Below are 21,676 nucleotides of genomic sequence, written 5' to 3'. Positions count from 1 at the left end.
CTGCCGCGGTCATCCCCCTCTTCAAAGGGGGAGACACTCTAAACCCAAACTGTTATAGACCTATATCCATCCTGCCCTGGCTTTCTAAAATCTTCGAAAGCCAAGTTAATAAACAGATCACCAACCATTTCGAATGGACAACTACAAACACCTAGGTGTCTGGTTAGACTGTAAGCTCTCCTTCCAGACTCACATTAAGCATCTCCAATCCAAAATTAAATCTAGAATTGGCCTTTTTCACAAAAAAGCCACCTTCACTCATGCCGTCAAACATACCCTCGTAAAACTGACTATCCTACCGATCCTTGACTTCGGCGATGTCATTTACAAAATAGCCCCCAACACTCTACTCAGCAAAATGGATGTAGTCTATCACAGTGCCATCCGTTTTATCACCAAAGCCTCATATACTACCCACCACTGCGACCTGTATGTTCTCGTTGGCTGGCCCTCACTACACATTCGTCTTCCAAACCCACTGGCTCCAGGTCATCTATAAGTCTTTGCTAGGTAAAGCCCCGCCTTATCTTAGCTCACTGGTCACCATAGCAACACCCATCCGTATCACGCGCTACAGCAGGCATACTTCACTGGTCATCCCCAAAGCCAACACTTACTTTGGTCACCTTTCCTTCCAGTTCTCTGCTGCTAATGACTGGAACGAATTGCAAAAATCACTGAAGCTGGAGTCTTATATCTCCCTCTCTAACGTTAAGTATCAGCTGTCTGAGCAGCTTACCGATCGCTGCAGCTGTACATAGCCCATCTGTAATTAGCCCACACAACTACCTCATCCCCATATTATTACTTCCCTCTTGCACCCCAGTATCTCTACTTGCACATCATTATCTGCACATATATCACTCCAGTATTAATGCTAAATTGTAATTATTTTTGCCTCTAGGGCCTATTTATTGCTTACCTCCCTACTCTTCTACATTTGCACACACTGTACATAGATTTTTCTATTTTTCTTTTCTATTGTCTTATTGACTGTACGTTTCTTTATGTGTAACTCTGTGTTGTTGTTTTTGTCGCACTGCTTTGCTTTATCTTGGCCAGGTCACAGTTGTAAATGAGAACTTGTTCTCAACTGGCCTACCTGGTTAAATAAAGGTGAAATATAACAATATCTCACATCTCAAAATAGGGCTACTTAATGTTAGATCTCTAACTTCCAAGGCAGTTATAGTCAATGAACTAATCACTGATCATAATCTTGATGTGATTGGCGTGACTGAAACATGGCTGAAGTCTGATGAATTTACTGTGTTAAATGAGGCCTCTCCTCCTGGTTACACTACTGACCATATCCCCCGCACAAAGGTMGGAGGTGTTGCTAACATTTACTATAGCAAATCTCAATTGACAATAAAAAAAGACTGCATTTTCGTCTTCTGAGCTTCTGGTCATGAAACCTATGCAGCCTACTCAATCACTTTTTATAGCAACTGTTTACAGGCCTCCTGGGCCGTATATAGCGTTCCTCACTGAGTTCCCTGAATTCCTATCGGACCTTGTAGAAAATATAAAACTTTTTGGTAACTTTAATATTCACATGGAAAAGTCCACAGACCCACTCCAAAAGGTTTTCGGAGCCATCATCGACTCAGTGGGTTTTGTCCAACGTCTCCGGAACTACTCACTGCCACAGTCATACTCTGGACCTAGTTTTGTCCCGTGGAATAAATATTGTGAATCTTTTTCTTCATAATCTTGGGCTATCGGTCCACCATTTTATTACGTTTGCAATCGCAAYAAATAATCTGCTCAGACCCCAACCAAGGATCATCAAAAGCCGTGCTATAAATTCTCTGACAACCCTAAGATTCCTAGATGCCCTTCCAGACTCCCTCCACCTACCTAAGGACGTCAGAGTACAAAAATCGGTTAACCACCTAACTGAGGAACTCAATTTAACCTTGCGTAATACCCTAGATGCAGTCACACCCCTAATAACAAAAAACATTAGTCATAATAAACTAGCTCCCTGGTATACAGAAAATACCCGAGCCCTGAAGCAAGCTTCAAGAAAATTGGAACGGAAATGGCGCTACACCATACTGGAAGTCTTCCGATTAGCTTGGAAAGACAGTACCATGCAGTATCGAAGAGCCCTCACTCCTGCTCGATCATCCTATTTTTCCAACTTAACTGAGGAGAATAAGAACAATCCAAAATGTATTTTTGCTACTGTCGCAAAGCTAACTAAAAAGTAGCATTCCCCAAGAGAGGATGGCTTTCACTTCAGCAGTGATAAATTTATGAATTTCTTTGATGAAAAGATCATGATCATTAGAAAGCAAATGATGGACTCCTCTTTAAATCTGCATATTTCTCCAAAGCTCAGTTGTCCTGAGTCTGCACAACACTGCCAGGACCTAGGATCAAGGGAGACTCAAGTTTTTTGACACATTGACACTCTTGACACATTGATGAAAATAGTAATGGCCTCTAAATCTTCAAGCTGCATACTTTCAAGCTGCATACATATTCAAGCTAAATACATATTCCAACTAAACTACTGAAAGAGCTGCTTCCTGTGCTTGGCCCTCCTATGTTGAACCTAATAATATCCCCCGGATATGTACCAAACTCACTAAAAGTGGCAGTAATAAAGCCTGAAAAATCCAAACCTTGACCCAGAAAATATTTTAAAAAACTATCGGCCTATATCTAATCTCCCATTCCTCTAAAAAAATAAATAAAAGCTGTTGCCCAGCAACTCACTGCCTTCCTGAAGACAAACAATGTATATGAAATGCTTCAGTCTGGTTTTAGACCCCATCATAGCACTGAGACTGCACTTGTGAAGATGGTAAATTACCTTTTAATGGCGTCAGACCAAGGCTCTGCATCTGTCCTCGTGCTCCTAGACCTTAGTGCTGCTTTTGATACCATCGATCACCACATTCTTTTGGAGAGATTGGAAACCCAAATTGCTCTCCACGGACAAGTTCTGGCCTGGTTTAGATCTTATCTGTCGGGAAAGATATCAGTTTGTCTCTGTGGATGGTTTGTCCTCTGACAAAGCAACTGTAAATTTTGGTGTTCCTCAAGGTTCCGTTTTAGGACCACTATTGTTTTCACTACATATTTTACCTCTTGGTGATGTCATTCGGAAACATAATGTTAACTTTCACTGCTATGCGGATGACACACAGCTGTACATTTCGATGAAACATGGTGAAGTCTAAAAATTGCCCTCCCTGGAAGCATGTGTTTCAGAAATAAGGAAGTGGATGGCGGCAAATTTGTTACTTTTAAACTCGGACAAAACAGAGATGCTAGTTCTAGGTCTCAAGAAACAAAGAGATCTTCTGTTGGATCTGACAATTAATCTTGATGGTTGTACAGTCGTCTCAAATAAAACTGTGAAAGACCTCAGCGTTACTCTGGACCCTGAACTCTCTTTTGACGAACATATCAAGACTGTTTCAAGGACAGCTTTTTTCCATCTACGTAACATTGAAAAAATCTGAAACTTTCTGTCCAAAAATGATGCAGAAAAATGTATCCAGGCTTTTGTCACTTCTAGGTTAGACTACTGCAATGCTCTACTTTCCGGCTAAACACGGTAGATAAAGCACTAAATACACTTCAGTTAGTGCTAAACACGGCTGCTAGAATCTTGACTAGAACCAAAACATTTTATCATATTACTCCAGTGCTAGCCTCTCTACACTGGCTTCCTGTTAAGGCTAGGGCTGATTTCAAGGTTTTACTGCTAACCTTCAAAGCATTACATGGGCTTGCTCCTACCTATCTTTCCGATTTGGTCCTGCCGTACATACCTACACGTACGCTACGGTCACAAGACGCAGGCCTCCTTACTGTCCCTAGAATTTCTAAGCAAACAGCTGGATGCAGGGCTTTCTCCTATGGAGCTCTTTTTTTATGGAATGGTCTGCCTATCCATGTGAGACGCAGATTCTGTATCAACCTTTAAGTCTTTATTGAAGACTCATCTCTTCTCATCTCATCTCTTCAATAGGTCGGTCCTACAGAAATGCACTGGAGCGACGAACCGCCCTTGCTGTCTCTGCCTGGCCGGTTTCCTTTCTCTCCACTGGGATTCTCTGCCTCTGACCCTATTACGGGGGCTGAGTCACTGGCTTACTGGTGCTCTTCCATTGTGTCCCTAGGAGAGGTGCGTCACTTGAGTGGGTTGAGTCACTGACGTGATCTTCCTGTCTGGGTTGGCGCCCCCCTCGGGTTCATGCCGTGGGGGAGATCTTTGTGAGGTATACTCAGCCTTGTCTCAGGGTAGTAAGTTGGTGGTTTGAAGATATCCCTCTAGTGGTGTGGGGGCTGTGCCTTGGCAAAGTGGCTGGGGTTATATCCTGCCTGGTTGGCCCTGTCTGGGTGTATCATCGGACGGGGCCACAGTGTCTCCCGATCCCTCCTGTCTCAGCCTCCAGTATATATGCTGCAATAGTTAATGTGTCAGGAGGCTAGGGTCAGTCTGTTATATTCTCCTCTTATCCGGTGTCCTGTGTGAATTTAAGTATGCTCCCTCTAATTCTATTTTTCTCTCTTCTCTTGTAGGACCTGGGCCTTAGGACAATGTCTCAGGACTACCTGGCCTGATGACTCCTTGCTGTCCCCAGTCCACCTGGTCATGCTGCTGCTCCAGTTTTAACTGTTCTGCCTGCGGCTATGGAACCCTGATCTGTTCACCGGACGTGCTACTTTGTCCCGGACCTGCTGTTTTCGACTCTCTCTCTCTACCGCACCTGCTGTCTCAAACTCTGAATGATCGGCTATGAAAAGTCAACTGACATTTACTCCCGAGGTGCTGACCTGTTGCACCCTCTACAACCACTGTAATTATTATTATTTTACCCGGCTGGTCATCTATGAACGTTTGAACATCTTGGCCATGTACTGTTATAATCTCTACCCGGCACAGCCAGAAGAGGACTGGCCAACCCTCAGAGCCTGGTTTTTCTCTAGGTTTTTCCTAGCCACCGTGCTTGCTCTTTGGGGTTTTAGGCTGGGTTTCTGTATAGCACTTTGTGACATCGGCTGATGTAAAAAGGGCTTTATAAATACATTTGATTGATTAATTGATATTCACCTTTCAGCAGGACAATAACCTTAAACACAAGGCCAAATATACACTAGAGTTGCTTACCAAAACGACATTGAATGTTCCTGAGTGGCCTAGTTACAGTTTGGAGTTAAATTGGCTTGAAAATCTATGGCAAAACTTGAAAATGTCTGTCTAGCAATGATCAACAACCAACTTGACAGAGTTTGAATAATTTTAAATAGAATAATGTGCAAATATTGTAGAATCCAGGTGTGCAAAGCTCTTAGAGACTTACCCAGATAGACTCACAGCTGTAATCGCTGCCAAAGGTGATGCTAACATGTATTGACTCAGGGGTGTGAATACTTACGTAAATTATATATTTCTGTATTTCTAAAAACATGTTTCCACTTCGTCATTTTGGGGTATTTTGTGTAGATGGGTGAGAAAAAATTATATTGAATCCATTTTGAAATCAGGCTGTAACTCAACAAAATGTGGAATAAGTAAAGGGGTATGAATACTTTCTGAAGGCACCGTATCTCAGCAACCCAGCTACCATGTATGACTAAGTAGAACTCTAAATCTAGCCCATGTCAGACGTCTTCCCAAGTCGAATAWGTATTTCAAATATGTCACATACTTAAGGTGGACTTGAACCAATGGAGTCCAAAAAGTGCAAACTCTTCATGCCAGGCAAGTTTCTCAAACAGTATTTGGAATAAGTATACAACCCAGGCCTGTCCTACACAAAACATCCACCACAAGAGAGTAAATCTACTCTGTAGACAAAACAGAATCAATTGTACCAAATCAAACCATCCACCCCAAACAACAGAATCGCCTTCATCAAAGACCCATTGACGAAGCCAAACTGACTTGCTATGTTGATAACTAAGGTCTCATTATAGGACATTCAACCCAACCACAGCAGTAAGGGCTGGGGTGTCCAGTCAGCAGACAGCTGCTGCAATGAATCCATTTCAGTTAGTCTAGCAGAGGCGTGACAGTTGGACAGTGGTAGAGCGGAGGGACCTGGGGCCTAAATGACTGGCTCCTCTCCAGAGCTCTGGGTAAGTCATACAGCGCTGATGACACTGAGCTAATGTGCTGTGACCAGGGACCGGGGGAGGCTGCGTGTCTGTCTGAGGTGTCTGTTAGCACAGCGACAGGTGTGTGTGTGTGGAGGGGTGGGCGTGCAATTGTGTGTATGAGAGAGTGATGGACTGTGTGCGTGTGTGTGTGCGTGTGTGCCTGTGACGTCCACCTAACTCACCATTTACTGTGAGGTGCACCCAGCTGCCGTTGTGAAAGGTGTTGTACTGCTGCTCCAACATCAGGACCTTACACTCATACCAGCCCTGGTCGTCTGAGCGCACAWTCTCAATCCGCAGAGAAGATTTGCCGTGCAGACTGGCTCGGCCTGGGGGAGGGATAGGAAGGAAGGGGAGAGAGATTAATAACAGTGGTCAAACCAGGAAACATTGTATTCAGTACGTTATAATCAATAGTACACTCTTAGGAAAAAAGGTGTTATCTCGACCCTAAAAGGATTCTGAGGCTGTCCCCATAGGATAACCTTTTGAAGAAACCTTTCTGGTTCCAGGTAGAACCCTTTTGGTTCCAAGTAGATCCGTTTGGGTTCCGTTTGGGAACCCTTTCCTCAGACGGTTCTACATGACACCCAAAAGGGTTCTACCTGCAACCAAAACGGTTTTTACCTGGAACCAAAAGGGGTTCTCCTATGAAGAACACTTTTAGAACACTTTTTTCTAAGAGTGTATATAATCCTCCCTCTACTGTATCATATAGACCAGGTTTTCCGAACCACCGGGCCCCGGACCTGTACTTTTTTTTCTTCTTTCTAGGGCACGGGATGGGTATTCCATTAACTCCATTAACTTCCATTAGTCTGTGAGCAAGTCTGAGAGCCAGTAGCTCATATCTTACTCCCTGAAGCATTTTTGTGAAAAAAGTAATTACCCATAACATATGCTGATTGGATGGACTGGACACGAATCAAGTCTCAAACATTATTACAGTAGCCACATAACACTGTACTTACAGGAGCAAGCTTACATGGACATGATGTGCAATAATAATATCCATTTTAGCACATTGACTAACCACGATTTACATGACAAGTTTGAACAGAAGTGAGGTGAGTAAATAGCCTATGGTCAAATAACTACAGTAGGCTAATAACAAATGCCTCTTGTTTCTTTAGCTAGCTAGCATCAGGGATAGCTCCCAGGGATCCAAGAATGGTGTGTTGAAATGGTTTTAGTATTCTCCCCAAGTGACATTTGCTTGCTAAATAGCAATTCAATTTGCATGCCAAATGAAAAGAAGGGACCCTGTATATACTGTTGTGCTCTACAAAATCTGAAGAAATACCGGTAAGTTAGATGTGCTTGTTTTATTTTGGGTGGCAGGCGTGCCGAGTGCCATTCCTAACTCTTCCAAACACCCTACCAGACGCATAGAAATGGAGCACAGAAACATGAGAGCCTACCAAATTTGAATCCATCATAAAACTAAGACTACAGGGGTTGTGTAGCAGCCCAGTGTCACAGCAGCTTTCACTCTTTACAGGTCAAGCAGTGAAAGGGGGGGTATTTATGATTTTGCTCTTGGCAATCTGGCAACCCCTCATAACAGATGGCGGCCGACGATATGGGCTAAACAGAGGGCTTTGAAGGCACAATGACACACAACATCAACATTATCAAAGCCCTCCACGGCTCATTACGCGCTCCCCAGAGTCAATGTTTTTGAGTGACTTCCGTTATGTAACATATGTTATATGAGGGCAAATAGAAAATAACTATTAATAGGACAACTGTGACTTTATTCCTAGCCTGTGTGCAAATGTGCAGGTCTGTTTCTATTCATCTGCTTTTGTCATCATAACGCCATGTGTCCATCTGTACTCATCTCTGTCTATCAGTGTATGTACAGTGCCTTTAACYTTTTCCACATTTTGTTTCGTTACAGCCTTATTCTAAAAAGGATTAAATAAATAAAAATCCTCAGCACTCGAAATTCAATTAAAGTAAATTCAATTGATTGGACATGATTTGGAAAGGCACACACCTGTCTATATAAGGTTCCACAGTTGACAGTGCATGTCATTGCAAAAACCAAGCCATGAGGTCGAAGGAATTGTCCATAGAGCTGCGAGACAGGATTGTGTCGAGTCACAGATCTGAGGAAGGGTATCAAAACATTTCTGCAGCATTGAAGGTCCCCAAGAACACAGTGGCATCCATTCTTAAATGGAAGAAGTTTGGAACCACCAAGACTCTTCCTAGAGCTGGCCTCACGGCCAAACTGAGAAAGCGAGGGAGAAGTGCCTTGGTCAGGGAGGTGACCAAGAAGCCGATGGTCACTCTAGAGTTCCTCTGTGGAGATGGGAGTACCTTCCAGAAGGACAACCATCTCTGCAGCACTCCACTAATCAGGCCTTTATGGTAGAGTGGCCAGATGGAAGCCACTCCTCAGTAAAAGGCACATGACAGCCCGCTTGGAGTTTGCCCCTAAAAGGCCCCTAAGGGACTCTCAGGCCAAGAGAAACAAGATTAGGTAAATTTACTGAAGAAAATGTGTATGCTTGCTTCAGCTGAATAATAAGATTTGTAGCCTACCATAGCCATTTGATCTTTGATATATTAAATGAGTGAATTCTTTCAAAAGGCATAAAACCAAGATTGAACTCTTTGGCCTGAATGACAAGTGTCACGTCTGGAGGAAACCTGGCACCATCCCTACGGTGAAGCATGGTGGTGGCAGCATCATGCTGTGGGGATGTTTTTCAGCGGCAGGGACTGGGAGACTAGTCAGGATTGAGGGAAAGATGAACGGAGCAAAGTACAGCGAGATCCTTGATGAAAACCTGCTCCAGAGCACTCAGGACCTCAGATTGGGGCGAAAGTTCACCTTCCAACAGGATAACGACCCTAAGCACACAGCCAGCACAACGCAGGAGTGGCTTCGGGACAAGTCTTTGAATGTCCTTGAGTGGCCTAGCCAGAGCACGGACTTGAACCCGATCAAACATCTCTGAAGAGACCTGAAAATAGCTGTGCAGCGAAAATCCCATTCCAACCTGACAGAGCTTGAGAGGATCTACAGAGAAGAATGGTAAGAACTCCCCAAATACAGGTGTGCCAAGCGTCATACCCCAGAAGACTCAAGGCTGTAATCGCTGCCAAAGGTGCTTCAACAAAGTACTGAGTAAAGGGTCTGAATACTTATGTAAATGTGATATTTCAGTTTTGCTTTGTCATTATGGGGTATTGTGTGTAGATTGAGGGAAAAAAAACGATTTAAACAATTTTAGAATAAGGTTGTAATCTAACAAAATGTGGAAAAAGTAAAGGGGTCTGAATACTTTCCGAAGCCACTGTACATGCATATGTGTTTATATCTGAATATACTGTTTGTCTGAATGTCTATATCGGTGTTTCTTTATTTTTTTGTATGTACCAATGCTTTATATATACACTAGATGACTGTGTTGAATCCATCGTGCCTCCATCTTGGCACTCCCCCACCCTTGTAAAAAAATATTTTGGAAGGTATAGAAATGCATTTATACATGTCTACATTACTTTTTTTACACATTTATTATATTACAGACACCTTAATGCATACTTTGAAATTATATTATGTGAGCTAAACATAAAAATTATACATAAAAAGTATATAAGAAATTGTTAAATACATACATATGGAGGACTGATCCTACAACCGGTGGCTTCAAAGTCTCTCAATGGCCAATACATAGAACCAGTAATCCAGGTTTTATATACATAATTGGTGTGTAGAGGTAGGGCAGCAGCATGAAGCCTCAGGTCTAGAGTACCACTCAAGTCAGACCTCTTCTCTGAGCTAATGATGACACAAGTCCAGCTGTTACACTTGTCCCTCCTTTCCCGCTTCTCCTCTCATTCCTCAAATTACCTCATACCTGTCAGTGCATGTCAGACTGTCACACCTAGTTATTGTCATATCAAATCAAATGGGGTGATATCGTGAGAGGAGCCATCTACAATTCACACTAGCTCCAACGCAAACCTGAGAGGTTCCTAATAAGTTCTGCTAAACTTTGACAGAAGGGCAATGTGGATGTTGTCGCTTTGAGGAACTTATGCAACTCTAGTCTTTTTTGGGCCTTACTTGGAGATTCTCCTCATTGATATTGGAGCGTGGCTATGGTTGCGGGTTGGCTCTCACACTGGAGCGAATATTGGAGATCAGTGTTGGAGATCTATACTTCAGAAGGATAACTGGGCCGCAGCCTGCCTGGCCAATAGAAAGGAAGGATTGCTTTAAAAGTCAGCTATATTTTTTAACTGGGTGATTAAGTGGGGATGGGAGAGAGGAGGGAAACTACGCGGACATGGAGGTTGAAGATAGTACCAAAGTTGTGGGACATGCTGGAAGTGTAGGTACAGGTAAATACAGTCCTCTACTCGGTGGACCTTCCTGTATCTTTGCCACAGTTAATGTAACCGTTACTGTGGCTCTTTTTGTTTGAAACAAGTGTAACACAATCTTTTGGTTTCAGAAAAAATGCCTGATCCAACGCTGAGTGCTTGTTTCTATAGAAACACAGGGCATAGGGAGAGAAATCCGGTTTGGCTTGGTATTAGGGCAAGTGTAAGGAAAGTCATCAGTTTGGGGATCCCATTGATATTCTGAGAGACCAGGGACAATGTTTCTCTAAGGTTGCCATGTGCAATCTTCGACAGCAATGTTCTCAGGAATTGCAAGGGGATGAATGTTGGAATATTCCATATGTTGGGTTATTTTGGGTGATCTCGTATGCCTGCTACATTGACCATCAGCAACGACAATGAGACCCTTTAAAGCGATCTTAATCTATTTGCAGTCAAAGGTAGGCAGACTGTTTTTCTAGCACAAACTGGAATATGTTCCGGGATTCTTCCAATGGCATTCAGGAGTACACCACATCAGTCACTGGCTTCATCAATAAGTRCATTGATGACATCGTCCCCAAAGTGACCGTTTGTACATACCCCAACTAGATGCCATAGATTACAGGCAACACCCGCACTGTGCTAAAGGGTAGAGCTGCCGCTTTCAAGGAGTGGGACTCTAACCCGAAATCTTATAAGAAATCCCGCTATGCCCTTCAACGAACCATCAAACAGGCAAAGCGTCAATACAGGACTAAGATTTAATCGTACTACACCGGATCCGACGCTCGTCGGATGTGGCAGGGCTTGCAAACTATTATAGACTACAAAGGGAAGCACAGCCGAGAGCTGCCCAGTGACACGAGCTTACCAGACGAGCTAAATTACTTCTATGCTCGCTTCAAGGCAAGTAAGACTGAAGCATGCACGAGAGCATCAGCTGTTCCGGACGACTGTGTGATCACGTTCTCCGTAGCTGATGTGAGTAAGACCTTTAAACAGGTCAACATTCACAAGGCCACAGGGCCAGACGGATTACCAGGACGTGTACTCCGTGCATGCGCTGACCAACTGGCTAATGTCTTCACTGACATTTTCAACCTGTCCCTGACTGAGTCTGTAATACCAACATGTTTCAAACAGACCACCATAGTCCCTGTGCCCAAGAATACTAAGGTAACCTGCCTAAACGAATACCGACCCGTAGCACTCACGTCTGTAGCCATGAAGTGCTATGAAAGGCTGGTCATGGCTCACATCAACACCATTATCCCAGAAACCCTATACCCACTCCAACTTGCATACCGCACCAACAGATCCACAGATTTTGCACTCAACACTGCCCTTTCCCACCTGGACAAAATAAACACTTATGTGAGAATGCTATTCATTGACTACAACACCATAGTACCCTCAAAGCTCATCACTAAGCTAAGGACCCTGGGACTAAACACCTCCCTCTGCAACTGGATCCTGGACTTCCTGACAAGCCGCCCCCAGGTGGTAATGGTAGGTAACAACACAGCCGTCAAGCTGATCCTCAACACAGGGGCCACTCAGGGGTGCCTGCTCAGTCCCCTCCTGCACTCCCTGTTCACTCATGACTGCATGGCCAGGCACGACTCCAACACCATCATCAAGTTTGCAGATGACACAACAGCGATAGGCCTGATCACCAACAATGATGAGACAGCCTATAGGGAGGAGGTCAGAGACCTGGCCGTGTGGTGCCAGGACAACAACCTYTCCCTCAACATGATCAAGACAAAGGAGATGATTGTGGACTACAGGAAAAGGAGGACCGAGCACGCCCCCATTCTCATCAACGGGCTGCAGTGGAGCAGGTTGAGAACTTAAAGTTCCTTGGTGTCCACATAACCAACAAACTATCATGGTCCAAACACACTAAGACAGTCGTGAAGAGGGCATAACAAAGCCTATTCCCCCTCAGGAGACTGAAAGGATTTGGCAAGAGTCCTCAGATCTTCAAAAGATTCTACAGCTGTACCATCGAGAGCATCCTGACTAGTTGCAACTGCTCGGCCTCCGACCGCAACGCACTACAGAGGGTAGTGCGTACGGCCCAGTACATCACTGGGGCCAAGCTTCCCACCATCCAGGACCTCTATACCAGGTGGTGTCAGAGGAAGGCCCTAAAAATTGTCTAAGACCCCAGCCACCCTAGTCATACACTGTTCTCTCTGCTACCGCACGGCAAGCAGTACCGGAGCGCCAAGTCTAGGTCCAAAAGGCTTCTTGGTCCAAAACAGCTTCTACCCCCAAGCCATAAGACTCCTAAACAGCTAATCAAACGGCTACCCAGACCCCTCTTTTACGCTACTGCTACTCTCTGTTTATTATCTATGCACGGTCACTTTAACTCTACCTACATGTACATATTACCTCAATGACCTCGACTAACCGGTGCCCCCGCACATTGACTCGGTACCCCTGTATATAGCCTCGCTATTGTTATATTACTGCTGCTTTTAATTATTTGTTACTCTTATTTTCTATTTATTTAATTTTTTTAGTTACTTATCTATTTTTTACTTAACACGTTTTTCTTCTTAACTTCTTAAAGCATTGTTGGTTAAGGGCTTGTAAGTAAGCATTTCACTGTAAGGTCTACTACACCTGTTGTATTCGGCACATGTGACAAATACAACTTGATTTGATGTATCATGTTCTCTATGAAGACAGTTAAATGCAGACCCAAGTCAATGGTGTTTGAACTGAGGTCTCATTTAGGCCCAGAATGTGGTGTATGACAGACTCTTTGTAGCTCCTAATGGAACAAGCCAAACACCATAGATGAATGTTCCTCTCTCAGACAAAGTGGAAATGCCTTCCTGCCAATACACAAAGCCTTTTCATTGGCTTGGGGTGGCTAGACGGCACGGCACCGAAACAAAGATGCACCCTGTTGGCACGACAGACGGAGGGCCGCCCTTCGCCCAGAGGAAGCAGTGCCCCCTCAGTGCCCTCCATGGTGAAAAAAGCAGCAGTCCAATCTACAATGGGCACAACTCAGACCTCTGTGTGAACAAGAAGTGCTATTGATTCCTAGCCTTGACGCTGACCCTCATTCTGTTCCAGCGCTGTTCCATCCTCACTATGTTCCATTGTAACTCACAGTAGAGGGAAGCAGAAGTCAGTTAGCGACGACTAGAGCTTCGGATCCAGCAGTAGCATTAATTGAAAAGGGCCCCTGTTCAGTAGCTACTGCAGCGCAGCAGGGAAAAATTGGCTATAGTTTAAAGCACGGGTTGTCAATCTCTGTGAGGATTGTCAAATGTAATTTGTACCGGGGTGCGAGGAGCTGTCTAAAAACAGCAACAGGGAAGATTGTAGAGGAGATGCATAAATCCTTTGAAAGATATTCCAACAAATAAAAAACCGCCTACCATCTAGATATAATGGCTGGAAGCTATTTTAGAAGATTGAAAATGTTCTACCACCTTCAATTATTTGTCTCTTGATGCACTAAAACACTGTCCATATGATTTGCGTCTTTGATCCAGTAAAATGTTTTTAATCACAATCAATTGGGGAATCTATCACTTCGATGCCATTTAGCCATATAATAATTATGTTGACTATTGTTCTCTAAATGGTGATTTACACTGAACAAAATTATAAAAACAACATGCAAAGTGTTGGCCCCATGTTTCATGAGCTGAAATAAAATATTAAAGAAACTGTCCATACTTCACCCATTGAGCATGTTTCTGATGTTATGGATCTACGTGTACGACAGCATGTTCCAGTTCCCGCCAATATCCAGCAACTTTGCACAGACATTGAAAAGGAGTGGGACAACATTCCACAGGCCACAATTAACAGACTGACTAACTCTATGCGAAGGAGATGTGTCACGCTCCACGAGACAAATGGTGGTCACACCAGATACTGACTGGTTTTCTGATCCACGCCATTACTTTTTTTTAAAGGTATCTGTCACCAACAGATGCATATCTGTATTCCCAGTCATGTGAAATCCATAGATTAGGGCCTAATGAATTTACTTCAATTGAATGATTTCCTTGTATGAACTGTAACTAAATAAAATCTTAGAAATTGTTGCATGTTGCGTTTATATATTTTTTTCAGTATAGTTTGCAGCTTCAACCTAATCAAATAGTCAGCAATACATAAAGAGGCATACTTTGTCCCCAGTGTCCCTGTTGTAGATTCCGATGTAACCTAACCGACAGAACTGCTCAGACTTTGGCCTGATGTAGAAATCCTCAACCGCTCTCATTAACATTTACTGTGAGGACAACCATTAAAATAGCATATCCTGCCCCTGGCGACGTCTGATAAACTATGAGGTTTCATTTTAGCTTTTCTAAAACGGACATGCTCAGTAAATTACCACACGCCCTTTCTGTCTTTGCTCCGTATCAATGCTGTAATGTTCCAATCGCCCAGATGAAGAAGACAAAAACATATGGTCCGACACACTTTTGACCCATCACCTCTACCGTTACGCACTTCTGGTCTGGAGGCCTTTCAACTTCTGCTCCTGTTTGAAGTGCAATGGTATACCACCTGGGTGGGTATTCTCCCCCAACCGATTGTCCACAGCTTATTGAAGTCAGCAGAGCTATTCTGAGAGGTAGTCTGTCCTTTTCCCAAAGGTCAGTGATTGTCTAAAGGCCATTGCTGAGTTTCATGTGCTTAATCCAAATATATTAAAATATAAATACCATTGTCTCATCGTTGTTCCAAGATGGCTTAGCAGTTCAGACGTCATTTTTGTCCTCGTACTGTCTTGTCCTGTATATATATATATTTACACCTTCTTCGCATATCTTTTATATATTTTATTATCCAAGAACTCAACTACAAAAGCTTTCCTGCAAAAGCTTTCCTGCAACCCGCCTCACCAATTACAACAAAAAAAAGTATTATTTACCTCAAATCTGAAAATCCACAGTGGAAGCTAACCAGGGGCTAATCAGAAGTTAGCCAGAAAGCTAACCAGAAGCTAGCCGAAAGCTAATCTGAAGCTGCTCAGAAGTTAGCCGGTTTGCTGGCTAGCGTTGGTGTTTCAGCTGCCCACGTTTTGTGGTCATCAGCTATTCCTTTAGCTCGATAATCTACCGGCACTTTTGTGCAACGCGACTTGGACCGGAGCATACCGGGCCTTTTTTTCTCTCAGTTTCCCCGGATTTCAGCCGCAGGCTCTGGACATTTGCACCTTGATTTCGCAGCTAGCTAGCACCGTGTGACTATTGGCTTACGTCGATCCCGGAGCAAACTTAAATTATTCCGGAGCTAGCCAGCTGAGGAGTTCCATCAGCCATTCCTGGGCTACAGTCACCTATCCGGACCCGTTTTTATTTTTTTAATTTTTTCTGCAGATACGGAGCCCCACCGGGCCTTCACGACTGACTGCCGACGTTATCTGCCCGAGGGAGTTATCCAACTGGCACCTCCGTCGCGACGTTACCTGAACGCTCATCTGGGGCCCGCTAATCGTTAGCTGTCTTATCGGCTGCTATCTGAATAAGTATATCGGACAATTTTTTTTCTTGGGTCACTATATCTATTTTGCCAATTGGATTGATCCCCTCTACAAGACACGGAACCCCACTAAACTACAGACGGAAACGCACRAGGTGTCTAAAAATAGACCTCCATCCTATGCTATCTTGCTACCGATAGCCATCTACCCGGCCAGCTGTCTGGATCGCCGTGACCCCAACCAACCTCTACTCACTGGACCCTTATTGATCACTCGATTAAGCATGCCTCTCCTTAATGTAAATATGCCTTGTCCATTGCTGTTCTGGTTAGTGTTTATTGGCTTATTTCACTGTAGRGCCTCTAGCCCTGCTCACTATACCATATCCAACCTTTCAGTTCCACCACCCACATATGCGATGACATCACCTGGTTTCAATKATGTTTCTAGAGACAATATCTCTCTCATCATCACTCAATACCTAGGTTTACCTCCACTGTATTCACATCCTACCATACCTTTGTCTGTACATTATTCCTTGAAGCTATTTTATCGCCCCCAGAAATGTCCTTTTACTCTCTGTTCTAGACGTTCTAGACGACCAATTCTCATAGCTTTTAGCCGTACCCTTATCCTACTCCTCCTCTGTTCCTCTGGTGATGTAGAGGTGAATCCAGGCCCTGCAGTACCTAGCTCCACTCCTATTCCCCAGGCGCTCTCTTTTGATGACTTCTGTAACCGTAATAGCCTTGGTTTCATGCATGTTAACATTAGAAGCCTCCTCCCTAAGTTTGTTTTGTTCACTGCTTTAGCACACTCTGCCAACCCGGATGTTTTAGCCGTGTCTGAATCCTGGCTTAGAAAGACCACCAAAAATTCTGACATTTTCATCCCCAACTACAAGATTTTCAGACATGATAGAACGGCCAAAGGGGGCGGTGTTGCAATCTGTTCTGTTTTACTATCCAGGTCTGTTCCCAAACAATTTGAACTTCTACTTTTAAAAATCCACCAAACAAGTCTCTCACCGTTGCCGCCTGCTATAGACCACCCTCTGCCCCCAGCTGTGCTCTGGACACCATATGTGAACTGATTGCCCCCCATCTATCTTCAGAGCTCGTGCTGCTAGGCGACCTAAATTGGAACATGCTTAACACCCCAGCCATCCTACAATCTAAGCTTGATGCCCTCAATCTCACACAAATTATCAATGAACCTACCAGGTACCACCCCAATTCCGTAAACACGGGTACCCTCATAGATATCATCCTAACCAACTTGCCCTCCAAATACACCTCTGCTGTTTTCAACCAAGATCTCAGCATCACTGCCTCATTGCCTGCATCCGTAATGGGTCAGCGGTCAAACGACCTCCACTCATCACTGTAAACGCTCCCTGAAACACTTCAGCGAGCAGGCCTTTCTAATCGACCTGGCCGAGGTATCCTGGAAGGATATTGATCTCATCCCGTCAGTAGAGATGCCTGGATTTTTTTTTTAAATGCCTTCCTCACCATCTTGAATAAGCATGCCCATTCAAGAAATTTAGAACCAGGAACAGATATAGCCCTTGGTTCTCTCCTGACCTGACTGCCCTTAACCAACAGAAAAACATCCTATGGCGTTCTGCATTAGCATCGAACAGCCCCCGTGATATGCAACTTTTCAGGGAAGCTAGAAAACCAATATACACAGGCAGTTAGAAAGCCAAGGCTAGCTTTTTCAAGCAGAAATTTGTTCCTGCAACACAAATTCAAAAAATTCTGGAGCACTGTAAAGTCATGGAGAATAAGAACACCTCCTCCACTTCCAACTGCACTGAAGATAGGAACACTGTCACCACCGACAAATCCACTATAATTGAAAATTTCAATAAGCATTTTGTCTACGGCTGGCCATGCTTTCCACCTGGCTCCCCCCTACCCCGATCAACAGCACTGCCCTCCCCTCTGCTACTCGCCCAAGCCTTCCCATTTTCTTTCTTCCCAAAGACAGTCAGCTATGTTTCTGAAAGAGCTGCAAAATCTGGACCCTTACAAATCAGCCGGCTAGATAATCTGTACCCTCTCTTTCTAAAAAATCTATCTGCTTAAATTGTTGCCACCCCTCATTACTAGCCTTTTCAACCTCTCTTTCGTGTCGTCTGAGATTCCCAAAGATTGGAAAGCAGCTGCGGTTATCCCCCTCTTCAAAGGGGGACACTCTTGACCCTAACAGCTACAGACCTATATCTATCCTTACCCTGCCTTTCTAAGGTCTTCGAAAGCCAAGGCAACAAACAGATTACCGACCATTTCGAATCCCACCACCTTCTCCACTATGCATCTGGTTCAGAGCTGGTCATGGGTGCACCTCAGCCACGCTCAAGGTCATAAACGATATCTTAACCGCCATCGATAGTAAACAATATGTGCAGACCGTATTCATTGACTGGCCAAGGCTTTTGACTCTGTCAATCACCACATCCTCATCGGCAGACTCGACAGCCTTGGTTTCTCTAATGATTGCCTCGCCTGGTTCACCAACTACTTCTCTGATCGAGTTCAGTGTGTCAAATCGGAGGTCTGTTGTCCGGGCCTCTGGCAGTCTCTATGGGGGTGCCACAGGGTTCAATTCTTGGACCGACTCTCTTCTCTGTATACATCAATGATGTCGCTCTTGCTGCTGGTGATTCTCTGATCCATCTCTACGCAACGGCACTATTCTGTATACTTCTGGCCCTTCTTTTGACACTGTGTTAACAACCCTCCAGGCGACTTCAATGCCATACAACTCTCCTTCCGTGGCCTCCATTTGCTCTTAAATACAAGTAAAACTAAATGCATGCTCTTCAAATCAAATCAATCAAATCAAATTTTATTAGTCACATACACATGGTTAGCAGATGTTAATGCGAGTGTAGCGAAATGCTTGTGCTTCTATTCCGACAATGCAGTAATAACCAACAGTAATCTAACCTAACAATTCCACAACTACTACCTTACACACACACACAAGTGTAAAGGGATAAAGAATATGTACATAAAGATATATGAATGAGTGGTGGTACAGAACGGCATGGCAGATGCAGTAGATGGTATAGAGTACGGTATATACATATGAGATGAGTACTGTAGGGTATGTAAACATAAAGTGGCATAGTTTAAAGTGGCTAGTGGTACATGTATTACATAAGGATGGCAAGATGCAGTAGATGATATAGAGTACAGTATATACATATGAGATGGGTAATGGTAGGGTATGTAAACATTGTATTAAGTGGCATGTGTTTAAAGTGGCTAGTGGTACATTTTTACATAATTCCATCAATTCCCATTTTTAAAGTGGCTGGAGTTGAGTCAGTATGTTGGCAGCGGCCGCTAAATGTTAGTGGTGGCTGTTTAACAGTCTGATGGCCTTGAGATAGAAGCTGTTTTTCAGTCGATCGCTGCCTGCACCTGCCCGCCTGTCCACATCACTACTCTGGAGGGCTCTGACTTAGAATATGTGGACAACTACAAATACCTAGGTGTCTGGTTAGACTGTAAACTCTCCTTCCAGACTCACATCAAACATCTCCAATCCAAAGTTAAATCTAGAATTGGCTTCCTATTCCGCAACAAAGCATCCTTCACTCATGCTGCCAACATACCCTTGTAAAACTGACCATCCTACCAATCCTCGACTTCGTGATGTCATTTACAAAATAGCTCCAAAACCCTACTCAATTAATTGGATGCAGTCTATCACAGTGCCACCCGTTTTTGTCACACAAAGCCCCATATACTACCCACCACTGCGACTGTACACTCTCGTTGGCTGGCCCTCGCTTCATACTCGTCGCCAAACCCACTGGCTCCAGGTCATCTACAAGACCCTGCTAGGTAAAGTCCCCCTTATCTCAGCTCGCTGGTCACCATAGCAGCACCTACCTGTAGCACGCGCTCCAGCAGGTATATCTCTCTGGTCACCCCCAAAACCAATTCTTCCTTTGGCCGCCTCTCCTTCCAGTTCTCTGCTGCCAATGACTGGAACGAACTACAAAAATCTCTGAAACTGGAAACACTTATCTCCCTCACTAGCTTTAAGCACCAGCTGTCAGACCAGCTCATAGATTACTGCACCTGTACATAGCCCATCTATATTTAGCCCAAACTACCTCTTTACCTACTGTATTTATTTATTTATTTTGCTCCTTTGCACCCCATTATTTCTATCTCTACTTTTTCTATCTCTACTAGCTCTACTCTACTTTTTTTTTTTTACTTGCTATATTGTATTTTACTTCGCCACCATGGCCTTTTTATATTTTTATTTATTTATACATAATTTTGTTTGCGTTCACCTCCCTTATTCACCTCACTTGCTCATTATTGTATATAGACTTATTTTTCACTGTATTATTGACTGTATGTTTGTTTTACTCCATGTGTAACTATGTGTTGTTGTATGTGTCGAACTGCTTTGCTTTATCTTGGCCAGGTCGCAATTGTAAATGAGAACGTGTTCTCAATTTGCCTACCTGGTTAAATAAAGGTGAAATAAATAAATAAATAAATAGGATATTTCTCATATTTACATGATTCAGATGACCTTTGAGGGAACACATCTTTCTCATGATTATGGATTCCTTTCCTTTGCTCTTATTTCCTGTTATTATAAAGAGTCTTGATTCCCAGAGACTGACATGGAGGCCAGAGTCCTATAGACTCTCCATCTATACTGAACAAAAATATAAACTCAACATGCAACAATTTCAAAGATTTTACTGAGTTGCAGTTCATATAAGGAAATCAGTCAATTTAAATAATTTCATTATGTCCTAATCTATGGATTTCACATGATTGGGCAGGGGCGCATAGGCCCACCCACTTGGCAGCCAGGCCCACCCATCCACTGGGGAGCCAGGCCCAGCCAATCAGAATGAGTTTTTCCCCATAAAAAGGCTTTATTAGAAACAGAAAGACTCCTCAGCAACCCCTCAGACGATCCAGGTGAAGAAGCCGGATGTGTAGGTCCTGGGCTGGTGTGGTTAAACGTGGTCTGTGGTTGTGAGGCCGGTTGGACGTACTGCCAAATTCTCTAAAACGACGTTKGAGGCAGCTTATTCTCTGGCAACAGCTCTGGTAGACATTCCTGCAGTAAACATGCCAATTGCACGCTCCCTCAAAACTTCAGACATCTGTGGCATAGTTTTGTGTGACAAAACTACACATTATAGAGTAGCATTTTATTGTCCCCAGCACAAGGTGCACCTGTGTAATGAGCATGCTGTTTAATCAGCTTCTTGATATGCCACACCTGTCAGGTGGATGGATTATCTTGACAAAGGAGAAATGCTCACTAACAGGGATGAAACAAATGTGTGCTCAGAATATGAGAGAAATACGTTTTTTATGCGTATGGAACATTTCTGGGATCTTTTATTTCAGCTCATGAAACCAACACTTTACATGTTGCGTTTATATATAGTATGTCTCTGATGGAACCATGTGACATCAAACACGCAAGTGACTTGCTACTTGSCTGCTCAGTCAGCTATCTGGCTACAGTATTAACTATGCTGCTTCATGGCTGGATTATCGGTCATAATCAGTCGTTTCTAATACATTATAAAGAGGGCATTCATAGCAACTGCCTCCAACTCCAAATCCTAGAGATTTTGCTGTGGGAGCCTGGCTCTGCATTGTAAAGGCACTTTAACAGAAACCTCCACTTTGTCTGATGCAGACTGCAGATAATCTA

General features: G+C 43.7%; 1 protein-coding gene across 1 annotated transcript in view; it reads right to left on the bottom strand.

Annotated features, from left to right (window-relative positions):
- The window catches only part of LOC111951135 (protein turtle homolog B-like), a 191,200-nt gene that overhangs the window by 121,789 nt on the left and 47,735 nt on the right, over positions 1–21,676 (bottom strand). Inside the window, exon 3 of the mRNA XM_070434387.1 lies at positions 6,312–6,458. Within this exon, the coding sequence (XP_070290488.1) occupies positions 6,312–6,458 (147 nt within the window). The remainder of the gene's footprint in view (positions 1–6,311; positions 6,459–21,676) is intronic.

The sequence above is a fragment of the Salvelinus sp. IW2-2015 genome, linkage group LG23, assembly GCF_002910315.2.
Source record: "Salvelinus sp. IW2-2015 linkage group LG23, ASM291031v2, whole genome shotgun sequence".
NCBI lineage: Eukaryota > Metazoa > Chordata > Actinopteri > Salmoniformes > Salmonidae > Salvelinus > Salvelinus sp. IW2-2015.
Note: the sequence above shows the minus strand (reverse complement) of the source record. Positions and strands in the feature narration are given on the sequence as shown.